The sequence below is a fragment of the Neopelma chrysocephalum genome, unplaced genomic scaffold (assembly GCF_003984885.1).
Source record: "Neopelma chrysocephalum unplaced genomic scaffold, ASM398488v2 Primary Assembly neopelma1_97102, whole genome shotgun sequence".
NCBI lineage: Eukaryota > Metazoa > Chordata > Aves > Passeriformes > Pipridae > Neopelma > Neopelma chrysocephalum.
This window is the reverse complement of record NW_020925744.1, coordinates 5380483-5398734: the sequence shown is the minus strand read 5'-3', so window position 1 is coordinate 5398734 and position 18252 is coordinate 5380483. Positions and strand designations below refer to the sequence as shown.

Sequence of the window (18252 nt, the reverse complement as noted above, 5' to 3'; positions counted from 1 at the left end):
TTCTAAAGCTTTAGTGCCTACTCATGTCTGAAGATGTAAAATAGCATATTTCTTATGGGAGTTTTCAAAGAAAGGAAGGGAGAATCAGAATATTTGAACTGGATATCAGAAATATTTTCCAGATCATGAAACATAATGAAATGATTGTTTCAGATATTTAAACTGAGAGTACCAAAAAGTGGTGTGTCTTGTAGAAATGAGGAAGCAGATAAACTAAGTAACATAGTAGATCTTTTGCATTTTCTTCCACAGTTTTAAAAATAATTTGCTACCAATTTTGAACTATCATTTTTTAGCTCTTCCAAAAATCAGTTTAACATTTGTAATGTCATTCTTTGCAGTGGAATTTCAGCCAGGACTGTTATGATTGGAATATTAATTCCACAAAAGTTTTTAAAGAGAACTCTGAATATAGCCACAAGGTTGGCTTTAATTGGTTTTGTTTGCATTGTCTGTGGGTTTCATATTACTACATAGTTCCTCCTATTGAGTATCTGCATTTTTCACTATTTTTCCCAGATTTTTTTCTTGCACTTTTCAAGACAGAGTTCGTATTTTAATTTTTATAAGTCTGTTAATGAATTTTTATTTTCTTCCTGGAGATAACAATTATTTAGTGTCCACAGGTTTTATTAATGTGCTGTTTACTGTCTGATTCATAGTTTAGCCAAGTCAGTTCATCCATCTCTGTTAGCTAGTGAACAAGCACAGAGTAATGAGCAATGCCAACAAATTCAAAACACAGATGATCACTGAAAGTAAGATTTATGATACTGAAAGCATGACAGACTACGTAAAAATCAGAAGAGCAAGTGCAAATATTTCTGAATAATCTGACCACATGGAACATGCTTATCTCATATGTGTTGCATCAGTATAACTCCAGCTCAGTCATTGTGAAATTAAACACTTTTTTACATGAATAGTATTTAGTCTGACCATAAATGTAGTTCCACTTTTGTGGAAGTGCAATACATCTGTATTAGCAGACACACAATGATTTAAAAAAAAAACCTGCTAGCAGATGGTGTCCAACAAAGACCACTATTGTTTCAGTATGAGATGCTTCAAATGTTCTGGGCATTTAGCCCAGACACAGCCATTTTTCCTGTAGTATGTGATCAGGCAATAACAAAAAGAATTAAAATAGAGGTGTCAGTACGTATAAAAATATTTCTATAACTTAATATATCTAACAAGTCAGTGGCAATTATTAAACCAAGTTAAATTAACAAAACTGATAGGATCATTCTTTTTACATTTTCTTGTTTCTCCAAACAATTCTACCTTCCAGGAAAAATTAGTTTGGAAAGTTAAGCTACCTGCTGGTACTGTTTAAATGCCCACAGATAACATAACTCAAGCTACCTGGTGCCTGAAAATAACTCAAGCTGCCTGGTGCCTGAGTATTAGGACAAACAACAGGAACAATAAAAACCTGTTCAAACAGAAAATCCACAAATCCCAAGGATTTGGAACCTCGCTATGGATTTTCCACAAATTTTAGTGTTTCCATCAGAATCGCAGCTTTTATTTTAAAGGTGAACTGCAAAGCTGAAAATTGAGTTAATAAAATATGTGCTAAATCCCCTGCTCTCCTTTTGCAGCCTCCTAACTGGAGCCGTCTGCCACATACGTTTTAAGTTTTTCTTTTTATTAAAAAAAAGGCAACAACAAAAACAAACTCTGTGTTTGATATCATCTAATACTTACTTACTGATTTCAAGAATAAATTTCCATTCATCTCAGTATTGTCTACTAACCTTGAAGAATTCCTTAAATCCATTAATTTGTTCTCTTCAAGTGAAATGTCGGCCATCCCTCAACTTAGTCTTACCCACTTTCTTTTTTCTGCATTTAACTTTTTAAGATATGAACTCTTGAGAATACAGTACTTTTAGGATAAATATTTGGTACAGCAAGCTTGAACAAGGAGTGACTGTCAATTTTAGTTTACAACCATGAAAGTATTTTTAGATTTAAGTTGAAATAGTCAGATGAACTCTCACATCTGTTGTGAAAATGTGATTTATGGTAACTTAAGTGACATGAGAGAATTTCATACAAACATTTCAACTGACATTCCTTATTTGAGAATATTTAGTGATAATCATTAGTAGTTCAGTGAAAACAGGAATAGGAATTTACTGACTGTCAACAAATGAAAACCAGATACCAAAATGCTAATAATGATAAAAGAGAAGTAACTAATACTCCAGTATGAAGTAAAAAATTATAAATATGTATTAATTTTTGACTTTATGATAGAAAGGAGATTTTTTTTAATATAAGGGAAAAGCAACATTGAAGAACTATGAGACACATTCTCTGTGTCCCAGTGATCTTTGTTATTTTAGCAGTGAATAACAGGTGTAATGCAAAAAATGAAACAGAAGACGCACCCTAGTAAAAATAATAATGGTAATTTTTTTATTTTACATTATTCTGGTAAGACTACTTCTTTCTATGATCTTTATCTTTTTCTTTATAATATTCTTTTTCTTCATTGGCTGGCAATAAATGTTCTTTGCCATTAATTTTAGTAAGAAAGTGAAAACTTTTGAAAGGAAAGGGCATCCTTTGATTTCTGAGTGCAGATATCGTTATTGTAACCATCTGTCTGGCTTTATAAGCACTGAGTTGTATTGGTTTTCTAGTAGACTTTAGTATTTTTACCTTCTTCTATGATTGTAAAGTCAAAGCAGCTTAGAGAACATATTATTTAATCCTGAGAGCCTTTGGGACAAATAGACTCCTATCAACTCTGAGGCTTTTTCACAAAACAAAGTTCACCCTTAATGTTTCTGTACTTAATTAAAACTGCTATTGAAAGCATTGTTATGTGCCATATGCGTGTTGTGTTCCACGAGTAGGGATAAACTAGTCCAGTTACTAACTTTTTGTTTTTTAACCCAAATGAGCACTGTGCAGATCATAGAAATATTTCATTAATGTTACAGCTGAACTGGTTTTCTTGTCTATTTAATGGAACTCCTCTCTACTAAGAATAACTTGCATTACTTTATAGAATGTAAAACACTATATGTTGATAGTATGTGAGGTATATTATATAGTATATTATTTAAGCAATAGTAAAACAGTTTCATTATTCAGAAGTATTTTTAAATCAAGTACTATATTTACATGATAAAAATATTATCTTACTTACCTAACAAAGTGGTTTTATTTTACAAATAAGTACCCTCCATAGCCCTCTACTGATCAAATTAATGTTGTTGGTGGTATTGTTACAAGAACTGAACTGTTCTTGTGATACTAAATGTAAAAATATTTTGTGATACTAAGTGTAAAAATTAAGCTAGTAAGGACAAAAACTTAATTGACTGAAGCCTAAAAGGATGGAAATGGCAGGATCCTTCTTGACTGAAGCAGTTATACATGGGATAAGCTGCATAGTAACTTGCACCTATCTTACAAATGCTTAAATATAAGGTTAGCTTTTCTTGTATGCTTATAAATAGTTATTTGGAAGTGTTTCAGCCTCAACATTTGAAGTCTATGTAATACAATTAATAAATAGTCTTGCTGATTTATATTTTTTTTAGCATTTTGTTTTGTTTCGTTTTGAGATACAGGTATAATACATTAAACTGTACTTAGAATAACCCAGTAGAATTATTTACATATAAAGCAGAGTATAAAGTTGGAGGATTGGAGATTGCACTTATAACAGAAATAATAACTTGGTTGCTTATGCCAATCTGTTATCGTTATGCTATGGCTACTAGAATAAAGTATACTGTTGATCATCATTAGATAGATTTGATACAAATAATATTTATTATTAGTCAATTAGACCTTTCCTTTTTAAAATCAGATTAAAAGTTGTCAATTACACCTAGGACTGAAATGATCATCTGAAGAAGACTTTTATTACACCATATGATTCAGGTCCAGTTTGAGATCTACTGCAAAAATGAAACATCTTTGCTATTTGATTTCATTTTTGAGATGTGCTTTAGCTCAACTTAGAAATAATCTTTATTCAGTGTAAAGAGGTATCAAAATGTTTTTTCTGGCTCATATTAGTCCATGCTTAATTGCTATATAGATGTGGGATACTAATGTGAGAAGTATTTTGGAGGTATTCTTTTTTCACGTGAGAAGGCAATGAGTAATAGGAAGAGATTAGAGATGAAGCTACTTCATAAGAATATGAAATCAATCTGGAGTATGGAGCAGATCAACTCAAATATTCTTCTGTAAAATAACCTAGAGCTGAGATGGTCCTTGTAGAACTCTCAGATAATGGACCTCAGTTTTTGTTATAATAATAATAATGCTATAGAAACTATCACTTTAATTTTATTAATTCTTTTGTTGTAGTCTTACTGTGAAGCTAATTTGTTGCTGATTTTTGTATCTCATATAGTTGAAATAAAAAAATCAGATGTATAGAATATACTAAGCACTGAAATAAAAGTTTGATCTCACTGTGGGAAGCTGGGGGAGTTTTTCCACTTTTGTATACATCGGTGTAATTAATTCTGTAGTCTTTAGGCATTTTCTGGATAACTACATCAGCTGTGGTGTGACTGTATTAACTGTTCCGTATGGAAGAAGTTCACATGGGTCCTAAATGATGAGTCAGGCTTTAATTGTATTTCAAAATCAATCTATTAATTATTAATCTCCTTCATTATTTAACCATTCATGAATTACATAAAAATTAGAATGCTTTTCCTTTTTGTTTTTTTGTTTTACCATTGTATATCTCACAGTTGTTCCTTTCAAAGTTATATCGAGCCTTTACAGTTAAATAAAAAAGAGGAGGATGTTTCTTGGAGCTGCAAAAAAAAACTTGCTTTCCCTTCATAAAGAAACAGAAAATGACAGATCGCTTTGTGTGAGGAATGTTTTTATATAGGAGATATTTAATCAAAAAATTAATTTAAAAAACAAATACATTTATGCACCCTTAGACATGGACCTCTCCGGTATTGAAAATAACACTCCTTGCTAATGTTCTACTAAGTCAAAGTAATAAATGTTAGATTTCTAGAAGTCATAACTGATTTAAGAATAAACTATGCTGGATTAGATCAAAGATCTGTTTAGCCTAACGTCCTGTCTCTGACAGTGGCCAGAAGCAGAGTAGTTGTAATATACTACTGGGAAACTTTTCCGGTTTCACACAATCTGAAATTTGAGACTTGTTTAGTCAGAAAGTTCATTTGGCCTGTTCTGGATTGATCTGGAGGAAATGGTTAAAACTAAGGAGAGGAAAATATAGAACAAGAACTGTAAAATAGGTAAGAAGTTGGTTAAAAGAGAACATAAGCTATTTTTGAAAGCTATTGTTTTGGGTCAAATTGATAGGATAGTTTTAATTTCAGGTTTTCAGTAATACTTTAAATATTACAAAAAAAAGCCCACCACAGTTTGTTAAAAGAAGCTTGTAAATAGTTCCAAGTTGGAAAGTAATGTTAATGCAATGGGAATATCCTCATAGAAAATTGGATAATCTCAAAAGCTCTAATGATAGAAATAGGGTGAAAGAGTCGTAGGATCATGCAGTAAGGAACAAAAGCAAGAATTCATCCCACAGGCTGTCACTCAGAAGTGACAGAGGAGGAAAACCTCTTAATTACAACAGCTGTGAGTGACCAATGTGGTGTCTTATTACAAAAACAAAAAAAAGAAAACATGTTTTTATCAATCATTGAGCTGGGCATTTCCAATCCAGGTAGATATAGCATGGATCTGGATGAGAGATGCTGTCAGTCTCCTCCACTTTTTCTATTTGTTTTTGTTTAACAGTTGTTGACTATCTTCCATTAAGCAAAGTTAGGTTTTTCTATTAAACTGGGAAAATTTAGGGTCTCCTGTCTGTTCCAGAATCTACTGTGAACATAGAAGGTTCAGATAGTGCATAAAATCAGCCGCCTTAATATATGATATGTGATAAACGATACATGTCTTTATATATCCCTAATGCATACATATGCATTTTCTGGCAGTGTAGCTGGTGGCTGAGCAAGGTAAGCAAAGAAAGTTGGTAGCGAAAGCTAATACTTTTATTAAGCAAACTATGGAAGAAAAATAAACTAGCTGAAAAAGAGCATGTGTCCTGAAACCTCTGGGGTTTTCTTACCCCCCCTCCATCTGTCTTAGGTACCGTAATAAGATGTATTACTTCTCCTTTAATATCTTCTTGCACAGGTTTATACTTCATGCTTAGCCTATGGGCCCTGCTGTTTTGCTGAGCTTCTCCCAGTAAAATGGGAATATTCTTCAGTCTCAGCCTGAGAATTTGTTGCGCAGTACTGAGACTGTTGACACACCGTGTAGCTTATAGTCCAGTATGCATAATTACATTAAAATATAGTGCCAGTTCTCTGAAGCTTTTATAATGTGATACACGTATTCACACTCAGGTTTATGGAAATTAAAAGACAGTAGTGATTGCCCATATAGTCTTTAATAAACATGCCAATCCTATTAGATTTCATCATTGAAATCTTTCCATAATCCTAAGAAAAGTATATAAATATTGGCAATTCATCCATATGCATTCAATGCAGAAGTTTTCTTTTTTTTTTTAAGAAAGAGTTACAGTACTAATTGTAAACTGTAATATACACACAGAGATACTGTTAAAGTCAACAACAGCATTAATGCTACTCTCAGTGTAAGCACAGGTGTCCATACAGGACCCAGCACATATAATTAAAATTATTTCATCTGCAAGTTTCTGATGTCAAGACGTGCTCAGTATGTCTGCTACCATTTTTATATCATCATCTTATGAGAACTACAACTGCAATACACCATTTCTGATTCCTACAGCAAAACCAGGCTGGCAAAAAGGCACAGTGCATATTCCAAATTCATAATTTTCATTCTCATATTTACAGTTGTAAAATTCTTGCAGTACCAGAAATGAACAGTAATCCAGACAAAAATAAGATTTTTGAACTCTAGAAAAGTCTTAGATCTACATGCTAAATGGGGAAATTTGCTATCCATTCCAAGAATTGCATGTTCACAGGTACCCCAAGAGGCAGAAGGGGGAATATCAGAAAAGACTTCAAAACTGACATTATAGAGTAGACATTTGCGTTGATTCTTCCAGACATTCTGCAAATCAGTTAGTTGTGCAAAGACAACATTTCATATTGTTTCTTTTTATTGTTAGAGTTCTGTACTTGAAAATAGTATTTATATTTGAACTTAGAATTGGAATTATCAAAAAAAATATTGTGCATTTTTCAAGAGTACCTAGCAGAAACCAAAAGCTGTCATTTGAATAAGGATTATTCGTCATTGTCTCTGATATTATTAAGGTGCCTCCTTGTCAGTTCTAGAATTACCTTTCCATATATATTATGGGTGCTAATGATATAATAGGCATTGAAAATTATCATTAATAGATGTAATAAAGAGAGCATGAAATATGCTTAAATGGAATTAGTGCATTTGGGGAAAGAAATGTGACTGCCTGTAACAAGAGGGAATTGGGACTTCTTTCCAAGCTATTACCTTACATTATGAATTGATAATATTGCGCTACAGCTTGGTTTTTACTTGGTTTATCTAAACTGAATTAAAATCATCTATTCGTCTATGAAATTAACATGAGCAGTGTTAAAGTACATCAGTACTCATTTTATTTTATTAATATGTTAAAGGATGCTGCTCATGTGACAGTCTTGACATAGCTTTATATTTTATAACATTTTAAAATTAGTTTCAAAATTAATAAGACTATTTTGGGTTGTTTTACTTGTTCTGATGTGCTTACTTGGAACAGCACTTTCTAAATGATGTTACCATTTAAGGATAACCGGTTAGTAATTTTATGTTGATGATACTAAATGAGAAAACAGCAAAAGCAAATGGAAGGAAATTGCCTTTAAAAAATGTAAGTAATGTAACTATAATACCATAAAAAGAGGAAAGGAAATAACATGGTATGCCATCAGAAATAATAACCTAATAATTTAATGATTATTGCAGAAAACAATACTTACCTGAATTAATTCTTGCTTCAACTACAACCTACCTTTTAGAAAAAATCCAGATCCAGTGATGCAGAGTATACCATAATCTTGCAGTTGTTCAGTCTCCTAACAGTTCCTCTGTTAAAAATTTCCATTTATTTGAGTGAATCCTCTGACTTTAAGGCTATCTATATTGTTTTGCCACCACCTAAATACTTAGGTTTTGAAAGAATGTGGCCTTGTTTAATATTGTTTGTACCAGCATCAGTAAAATGACTGTGTGCTAGGGTAACCTCAAGCAGTTTGGACCTCTCCAGGGGTTTAGGTGGAGGAATAGTGAATACTCTGAATTGTAGTGAAGTTTAGACTGGAGTTGGGATTAATTTGGAAATGCATAGAAAGTAAAGTTTTCTGGCATTTTTTGATTAACATATAGGCATCAAGTAAATTTTAGCATCTACTGAACTTTGTCTTCACTGGATGGGGAATATCTAAATTACAGTTTGAATATATGGAACAATTTTTCCCTAAATCACAGTTGAATAAGATATTATGCCTCTCTAGGTCTTATTTGTGTCTGTGTATAATATATATATTGTTTGTTACAGATTTGGTATGCTTAAATAAATACAGTCGTTTATGATTTGTATACACGTATGCAGGAACATACAAATACAAAGAGACTTATGTATGTATATAGAGAAGGAGCAGTTTTGAGCTTTTGCATAGCAAAGCAAGCATGATCATATGGTCACTTACACCGAAGTCAGAATTACTGTTTATTTCTGTAATCAATTCTCTTTTCTTTTGCCAAAATTAAGTGAATAGAATGTAGAACATCTCCTTTTTGAATTAAATTACTTTGTCAGTTTAGAAGACTCGTAATTACTTTCAGAAAGACACCTTCAGTACATGGCACTTAGAAACAGTTGTATTCATTTAACTTAAAATATTTGACTAAATTTCCAACTGATTTTATTCTTTATTAACTAAGTATTAGTTCCTGATCAAAATTACAAAGTAAAAAATATTAGAAAGCTGAAGCATGGAATATATGTCATTAAGAAAAGAACTGCAGAAGACCCTACTGCTAAGATAAAAGTATATTGAAATATAAAGCTTTAGTTCTGGTACAAATAAAACCTGACAGATGGAAGAGCTCCTTTAGTAAACAAGCACTACTAAGTGCGTTTTGCCAGCACTTTATTCAAGTCAAAAATCAACTGAGCTTGAATCAGTAAAATGGCTAAGGTATCAAATTGTAACAACACTGTAATGAGTTTTTGGATCTACGCTTGCTTACAGCTCATCAGCTGAGGGCACAGTGTAGCAATTGTGTGCGTGCTCACTTATGAGTTAGACCCTTTGTGACAAACAAAGACAAGAGTTTTGTTATTAACCTTTAGTCTTGTGTGCAAGGCACTTCTTCCTATTGCATTTCATAGGGATGGAATCCTGATCTGCCAAAGTCTGCTTTCAGTAGGAAGATTAAGGTCAAGCAGTCTTCATCAGATTGTGTGTGGAGTTTGTCCAGCCATATGCATATGTCTAGGTTCTTAGGGTATTCGAGCTTTATATGACTTGTGACATTAATCTCTGAAACAGTCGTAGACTTGGAGTTAAGAAACTTTTGCAGTTTATGTATTGAAATAATTAATTAAAATAATCTTTTAACCTTGAGATCATAGAAAATGGAGGAAGGTTTTTCAGACCAATACTTCTGTGTTGTCTGAGGCCTGCTTCACCATGAAGTACACCATCATCATCATGGCTAGGCTTCACGAACGAAGATTTGGGAAGGGCTCTACCCACATTTGTTGCAGGCGCGTTGGTGGCTAAAAAAGCCAATACGAGATAGGCATGTCCGGTTGCAAAAGGCACAGCGGAAAGACTCCTTAGATGGTATATTCTGCAAGGCACGATTCTTTCTGCGTTGTCTTTTCTCCTCAAGGGTGATCCTGCGTGTTTTCTCAAAGGCATCAGCAGCATTATAGATGGTGTGTCTCCAGACCTCCCGATTGGAGGCCAGAGTGGACCAGTTATGGTGGTCAATATGGCCAAGGCAGAGATGTTGTTTCAGGGAGTCCTTGTATCTTTTCTTCGGGGCTCCTCTCTTGTGGCAGCTGGTGGCAAGTTCACCATAAAGCACAATCTTAGGGAAGCAGTGGTCCTTCATCCTGGAGACGTGTCCTGCCCAACGCAGCTGTGTTCTCAGTAACATGGCCTCAATACTTGTGACTGCTACCTGTTCAAGAACAGATGTATTGGTCACATAATCTGACCAGTGGATGTTTAGGATTGTACGGAGGCAGCGTTGATGGAAGCGTTCTAGGAGAACCACCACCGCGGGTGGTGGTGGTAGATAACCCATGATTCAGATCCGTATAAGAGGGTAGACAGCACAATGCCTCTGTAAACACTGATCTTGGTACTTTTCTTCAGGTGTTAATTTCACCAAACTCTTTTATGAAGCTTTCCGAAAGCACTATATGCTAACCTGTTGTCTATCTCCCTGTCAATCTTGCCATCCGAGGAGATGGGGCTGCCTAGGTAATTAAACTGTTGGACTGATTTGAGCTCTGATTGGCCAATGGTGATGTGGGGGTGATGGGGGACTTCCTGAGGTGCAGGTTGATGAAGAACTTCTGTCTTCTTTAAACTGACTTCCAGCCCAAAGAGCTCAGCAGCCTCAGCAAAGCAGGATGTTAAATGCTGCAGAGCTGCTTCTGTGTGGGCAACAAGGGCGTCGTCATCAGCATAAAGCAGCTCCCGGACAAGATGATTTAAGGTCTTGGTGTGGGCCTTCAGTCACCTTAGGTTGAATAAGCTTCCATCAGTACGATATCGAATGTAGATACCATCCTGATCATTGAGGTCTGTCGTGGCCCTTTGGAGCATCATGCTGAAAAAGACTGTGAAAAGGGTAGGAGCGAGAACACAGCCTTGTTTCACACCATTCTTTATTAGAAAGGGCTCAGAAAGTGTGTTACCATAAAACTGCAAATAAGTCATGAAGATACTTTTGCTGTGTTGGAGTTAAGAAAAGGTACTGCTCAGCCATTAGGTGCAAGCGAAATTGTTTGTTTATTCACTTTATTGCTGACTTAGAGATTACTAGTAAAATAGTTCCTGTCAGTCCTATTCAAATGTTCACAGCGCTATCAAACCAAGCCACTGCTGAAACAGAAATTCAAATGGAATCCTAGATTTGATTTCACTCTAAATTTTCTACATAAAATCATTTTATTGTTCTGAGTAGAATCTGAAAATTCTGGACTTATGAACCATTTAGCTAGGTCTTTTTCAGTCTTCTGCAGAGGAAAGGTACACCTGCTCTGGAAATACCTCTCTGTGATGAGGGAGGGAGAGTAGCTCCCAGGTGGCAGGAAGTGGCAAGAAGAGGAAGAAGCAGGAAGCAAGAGGAAGAGGAGGGCCTTCAGTGTAACAGTGGAACTAGGGAATCAGTGGGACAAGGATGGAGCAGAGAGAGCTAAGCCTTTGTACCAACAGAAACTTTCCAAGGACAGCAGGCAACTACCTAATTGATTACAAACCTACAGCTATATTGTATGAAACCTGAATGCAAATTTACAACATGCAAAAGCCTGTGCCTCAAAGATGAAAGGGGCAGGTGCAGACTGTAGTCCCTTACTTGAACTCTGCTCTGCCTTATCAGTTTGGCATTTTCCTGCCTACCAAGTCAGGAGTCATTTCTAGTTCTGTTCCAGTAAATGATTGTAGTCTGGCTTTCCTGTCAGCCAGTTCTTATGGCTTCCTCTTTAGCATGAAGCATTTTTGGATTGCCTTTCTTATCAACCTAATTTGGCAAAATGTGCCTAGGAATAAAAAGTTTGGGAAGTGTAGAGCCTATGTAAAGAACCATTTGACTGGTACTGATCATAGAGGGGCTTGAAGAAACCATTTTAGAATTAGTCTTTCTAGGAATTAAGACCTTCTGTGTTCTGTACAAAAACCTATTGCCATTGGGAAAAACAAGGAGGTGGGTAGCTGAATAGTCGTCACTAGCTAGTTCATTGTTCATGCTGCAGTAGTGTTCAGATAACTAACCAAAAGAGTAAATGGGTCCCTGTTACAGGAAAACTGGTATGCTAGGCTCTGTTACTAAGTGTTATTTGTAACTCCCTCTCACTGTGTTGCTATCACTGTCTGGCACTCTGAATATTTTAAACATACCACTTTTATTGGCATGTGTTGTTCCTACCTTGCAACTTCGTAAGAAAATGTTGCAGTATACCAGATTTGTATTGTAATACAGCTTGCTTACCATACTATTCCCAATTTCTAGAAAAGCAGTCAAGTTACCTGGATTAAAAATGTCTTTTTATCTTCCCCTATGATTTTCTTCTTGGGATAGAAAAGTAGAACTGTAGTCTTATGAAAAAGCTGTTAATGTAGCTTAGTGTAGCTTCTGCCATTCTGTTGAAAATGAAGACCTATTGCTGTGGTTGACTGTTTAAATAAATTTTCAGTGGCAGTCTTCTTTTGCTAGTGCTTTTCACAGACTCTGTATTTGTGCATACATACAAATGAAAACGAAATGAAAGAGGGGTCATCACGCCCCAGTTCCAAGTCTTTCCTTAAAAAAGGCTGTTATGTTGTGAGTGTTACAGATGAGAATTGAGGTACGTAAAACAACTACAGGGAGATGTTTACATGTCATGTTCCTGCATTGTAATAATTTCTGCTGTTCATTGACTGTGGTGAATACTAAATCAACCAGATCCTAATTGAAAATAAAATTTTTTTTAAAAGTGTGAAATATATATTCTACCACCAGAAAATTTGAAGCAGTTATCAATTCTTTTCCACAGATAACCATTACATGGGCACAAATAGGTATGAGCTGAAATTCAATTTAAATTGAATTTACAGAAGAGCTTTTCTGCATTGAGTGAGGTCAAGAAGTAGTTGCCTGGAGACAGGGAGTCTCCATTTCTGGATATTCAAAACCTTAACAGCCAGTGCTCTCAGCAATCTACTCTGTTTGGCCAAGCTTCAAACAAGGAAGCTGGACTGGCTTATCTTGCAGAGGTCCCTTATAATTCTGTGAAGACAAATATTTCATTTGATATTGGCACAGTGACTTGCAAATTTTATTTTCTTCTTCCTGGTGTTATCACTTGAGATTTTTGTAAAATTTGTAACATGAAATAATTTTCATACCTAGTAATATATGATTACATACATTTTGTGTCTTTGTCACTTAACACTACCTTGCTTCTCCAATCCAGGATGCTAAGATTTATTACTTCAGTAAACAGAGTTTTACAACATATGTAATATTTATTTGGCAATACCTCTGTTTCAAATTCTCCTTGTGTGGTTCTCATGGTTAAATATTAAAATGTTTAAAGTAAATTTCAGATAGGGATTCCTCATTTTATTATTAATTTCTTTGCAATATTTCTTAATTTCTTCTGGGGTCTTAAAATAAGATGTCTGTTAATGTTCTTTTGTTGTCTCTTCTAATGAAAATATGAACTGTCTTAGCTCCTAATTGATTTTTAAGCTATGTTCTTAGCATTAGTGAGTCAATACCTTCCATTTTTTATATCAAAGATCTACTGCCCATTAACTTTGATTCCATTTCTTCTGAGTGGCTGTACATTCTCAGAAGATTATATGCGTATAAATATTTCTCTTTGCAGTGAGGAGCTACGAAAAGAAGTGCGACAGCTGAAACGTGAACTGCTGGAAGCAAAGCAGAAAAAAGAAGAAAGAGCTTTAAAACCCAAAGAGGAAGAAGGTAAGGGTTTCATGTAGATCTCCAGTTAACATTCCAGTCTTAAAAGTTTTTTTAGTTTTGTGTTTTATGTGGATAAATATGGGCATTCTGTTCTTGAAATGTAGATTCTCTTCTTTCCTTAAGAATGGTAGTTATTTAATGATGCCAGTATATAAGAATATTGTACAGGTAGCATTCATTCTTTCAAATGAGGTAGTATTTCTCCTTCCAAATGTCCTTTATTCCATCTGTGCTGTGACTTCTGACTTGGAAAGTATTCTTGACATTCTGACTTGGAAGGGTACTTAAATGCAGATGGTTAACTTTGAACTCAAAGGTACTGACTTCAAACTTTTATGTATTTTAAGACAGCAGTGGAACTCAAATTCATATATTACCTAAACCTTAGCAAAATGGGATCTTCAGCTGCCCACTTCATTGTCAGGCAGATTTTATATTCTTTTTCTTTCTAAATGTGCATAAATTTTTACGTTTATAATAGTATGTAAGGTGCACATTTTAGTCCTCGTGGATGTAACACCCTTTATTAGCTGAACTGAAGAAACAGAAGAGAGCATTTTTTAAACACTCAAGTTGCGAGCTGTACATGAAATCTGGCACCAAATGTTACAAATTGGTGACTCTGAAAAAATTCTAGGAATCCTGCACAATCACTGAATATAAGCTCTCATTGGCAAGATAATGAATGTTGTCACTGGCCATATAAAAAAAGAACTGCAAATAGAAGTATAGAGGAGGTAAAGAGTAGTCCTTATGTACGTATATGATAGATTATCTTGAACAGTACCATATATACCAGCTCTTACGCTATTGCTTAAACCTTATCTTCATTCCAGGTGGGTTAAGCTAGAGGACTTTGTAATTTAAAGAAAACCACCTTTACAGTGACAGACTAAAGTAACACTTGGGCAATACTCATATTAAGTACTGTGGTCCAGTTTGCAAGGCTACCTTTTATTCAAGCAAAGCCCTTATATACCAGGGTTGCCGGGGGTTTTATACTTTCTTTGAAATAAATAGCAAGTAAGAGATAAACCTGTTGAAAATCTGTAGGTAATGGCTAATGCTGAAAATAATCTTGAATAATCTTGGTTTTCCTTTTCGTTATAGGAAGGAGTCTGTTCCAGTACCTGTTGAGAAAGATAGATGACAGGAAAGAACCTATTCAACTAGTTATTGGAGAACCTAACTAAAAATTCTAAAAATAAATATGTTCTAAAATTTAAGGCAAAATTAAAAAGACATTAAATGAGATGCAAGTGGTGAAGGATAAAATGATAAATAAAAATATAGTGAAAGTTGTTTCAGGTCTGTACTAGAAAATTTTCATCATGATATGACTGTCACCTGCTACAAATTCTTGCTGCAAGATTCTTGCTACAAATGCCTTAACTGTAAAAGTGCAGTTGTATTATTGCACTCAGTTCTAAGTATTGTACCACCAAAAAAAGATAATGAACTGGATGAAATGGATAAATTGGATAAAAATGAAAAAGCCACCCAAAACTAGCAGAAGACTATGCAAACTAATTTATTAGGAGATACTTGAAGATATGTGTAATTTATGTAGGGAGTGGGATGGAAGGGTGGAATCTTAACTATTTAAAGAGGTTAAGTGAAAGGAATGAACCATGCCTTTACTATGAAGCAGAATTTACAACTGAAGAATAATACAATAGACTTTAGAAACAATTTGTCTTGAATACAATGAACTCTAACAGCAGTAGAAGTTTTGTAACAAGTAATTAATTTTGCCCCTAAGTTAAAAGCATTTAGTAAAAGCACTTAGTTCACTTAGTCATTTTGTATTTATTGGCCTGAATATTCTTCAATGCCATAAAGCTATCGACATGGAGGAAGTCTGCTAAAAGTGTAATAGTTTACCTATTCCACATTAGTTTACATATAAGAAATTGCATATATTTAAAACATACTGCTATCAGGAAATTATTGTGTATGTAGCAGGAGGTTTTTCCATTGTTCTCTGCCTGTACTCTTGGGCAATGTGGAATGGAGAGTGAGTTGTGTCATGCTATATCAGGTATGTCTGTGCAGATGGTGCAGACACTTGCAGTATGTCTGCCTATGCTTTTAGCTGGCTGCATTAGGAAAAAATGCTAGTTCAGAGGCTATGTAACCACATTATTATGATTCTGTGCTGATTAAAAAACATTGCGTCTAAGCCAAGACTTGCAACCATAGCAGGAGAAATTCACTGAAGACTACAGAACTGTGAGAATAAGGCTGAGGTCATACTGGACTTGATGCAGGATTGAGTTTAATTCTGGAGGTTTCTAATGAACTGGTGGCGGCATGACACATCTATTTTAAGTTCACTGTCAGATCTGTTTTAGTATTGGCATCACGTTTAGTATCACTTCTTTAAATTGTTCATGTGACATATTATGCCTACCTAATATTTTTCTGTATTCAGAGATTAGAGTAATTAAGAAAGACTAAGGAGTGAAAATTTAAGTGTTTACATTGTTTCAAGAGGTCAGAGAAAAAAAATAATTCCCTCCATCTATGTTTGATTATAACCAGCCTTCCAGTTTGTGAATAGTATTATTGACAATGCCAGACTGCTGTCAAGACCTTACTTTAAATAAGATGTTTTTCTTTTATATGACATTTGTTGTAGTGATGCCAGAAATTACATCAAACACTACAATTTGAGTGCTGAATTACTTCAGCATTTTGAAGTACTTGGTAAAATATTTGAAAAAGATACACTTTTCAAAGTTTTATAGTGTAAACCTGTGAATATACTTCAGTGAAATCTGCTTTAGACAAATAATGTCTGCCCAGTTGTTTAACTATATGTTGGTTTAAAGTAGTAGGAGTATTTATGAAGTAATATTTTAGTTTTTCATGTTAGAATATTTTTGTAAATGGTCTGATATTCTGTGGATTATGAAATTGTCACACATGGAAAAACAGAAAAGCTACAAAATAGTCTGAGCAGGGAAACCTAACAGCCAATGTAAAAACCAACATTCAAGTGTAAAAGTTCTACTGAGGCATGCAGTATTTTCAGTTTTGGTTTTAATTGTGATATGGTAAGCAAATGATTTAAGTGTTAAGAAAATTCTCAAAATCAAGTGAGGATGCCAATGTAAGATTATGCTTCATTTCTCTTTTATTATTACATTTGGGTACTGTCAGGGGCACTCAAAGATTTAAGCTCTGTCTTACACAGAAAAGTGCCTTCTTGAAGTCTGAAACTTTTAACAAAATTTTGCACCCTTGAGAACATTGTGAGCACAACAATATTCAAATTTAGGTGGTTTGGGAACTTCACAGCATAAATGAATTAAGTATGAAGATTTTTTTTTTTAGTCGATCCAGTATAGCTGCATTGTATCAAAGTATCCATCTTGGACGTGTCACTTTTGCAAAACTTTGTTTTCTTCCACTATTTACAATTTTTTGTCTTTCAATTTCATTAAATAATACTGAGCATTCCCTATTCAGTTTCTTCCTTCCTCAAGTGAATGCTTTTTTCCTCATGTCTCTCTGTCTGCAGAAGAGGACAAAATCTCACTGTAAGCCTGCTTTGATTTTAGTAGTAATCTTAAACATGTACTCAAAATCTGCTGACATTCAAAAATTAACTGCATTTTAGACTAGGACTGTGTACATAAAAGCTACCAAAGTTCAGAAAACATTTTCTAGAAACTTGCAGTTCATACTATTTTACAGATCTACTCTGCTCTTTCAAATAAGTGTTTTGAAGCTCTGGGAATTATTTCTAAGGTTTTATTATTTGCATTGGCTAAATGAACTAGTAAGTTTGTTCTAGAACTGTTATTTTTTTCACTGTAGAAAACTGAAAATCCAGTAATCAGTCCAACCCTGGAAGCTCATTCTGTAAGCCAATCTATTCAGTTGTTCACAGTTGCTAAATATTTCCTGACTCTTACCTTACTTCTTGGCAAACTGTGTCTCTTCAGGATCAACCAGAGCTATAGCAACAGTAACTGAACATTTCTTGAAGGTGCAAAGAAAACCACAAGTAGAACTAGTCCTGAACAAAAATATATGGGAGAGTAAGTTATAAATTCTTTCAAGCATAACATTATATTTTATAGTCATATACATAGTATTTAAAGCTGTAAGAAAATTTTTTCCTGAATTCTAGAAGAAGTGTGTTATTGTCTTGAATATTAATTATAGAAAGTGGCTTTAAGTTCTCCATTTGTTCACTTCTGATAGGAATTCCATTTTAATTCCTGAAATATTAAAGGATATCAGAATTTCTTGTGTAATTCATAAGGGACTTGTTTGGTTTGGAACAAAAACAGCTTCTGTTTTCAAGATTTCAGTCTCATTAAGATTTTTTATGTCAGTACTATGTACCTCCATAATTCTGGAAGAATGCAATATAAACTGAATATTGATGAGCTGAAAGTGGAATATAATGCACAAATACAGGAATCTGGTTTAGACCTCTTATTTTAATTCACTGAAACCTTCATCATAACTTCTGTCACTCCAAACAAGGAGTTTTTAAGGTTTTTT

At 34.3% G+C, this 18252-nt stretch overlaps 1 protein-coding gene across 2 annotated transcripts in view; it reads left to right on the top strand.

Annotated features, from left to right (window-relative positions):
* Positions 1 to 18252, top strand: part of CWC27 (CWC27 spliceosome associated protein homolog) — a 101319-nt gene that overhangs the window by 59616 nt on the left and 23451 nt on the right. The window contains exons 11-12 of one of the 2 annotated variants that reach the window (XM_027671578.1): positions 13634 to 13731; positions 14842 to 14957. In XM_027671578.1, the coding sequence (XP_027527379.1) occupies positions 13634 to 13731; positions 14842 to 14924 (181 nt within the window). In that variant the 3' untranslated portion in view covers positions 14925 to 14957. Of the gene's footprint in view, positions 1 to 13633; positions 13732 to 14841; positions 14958 to 18252 lie in introns of those variants that run through there. The other variant, XM_027671577.1, reaches the window with a different exon arrangement.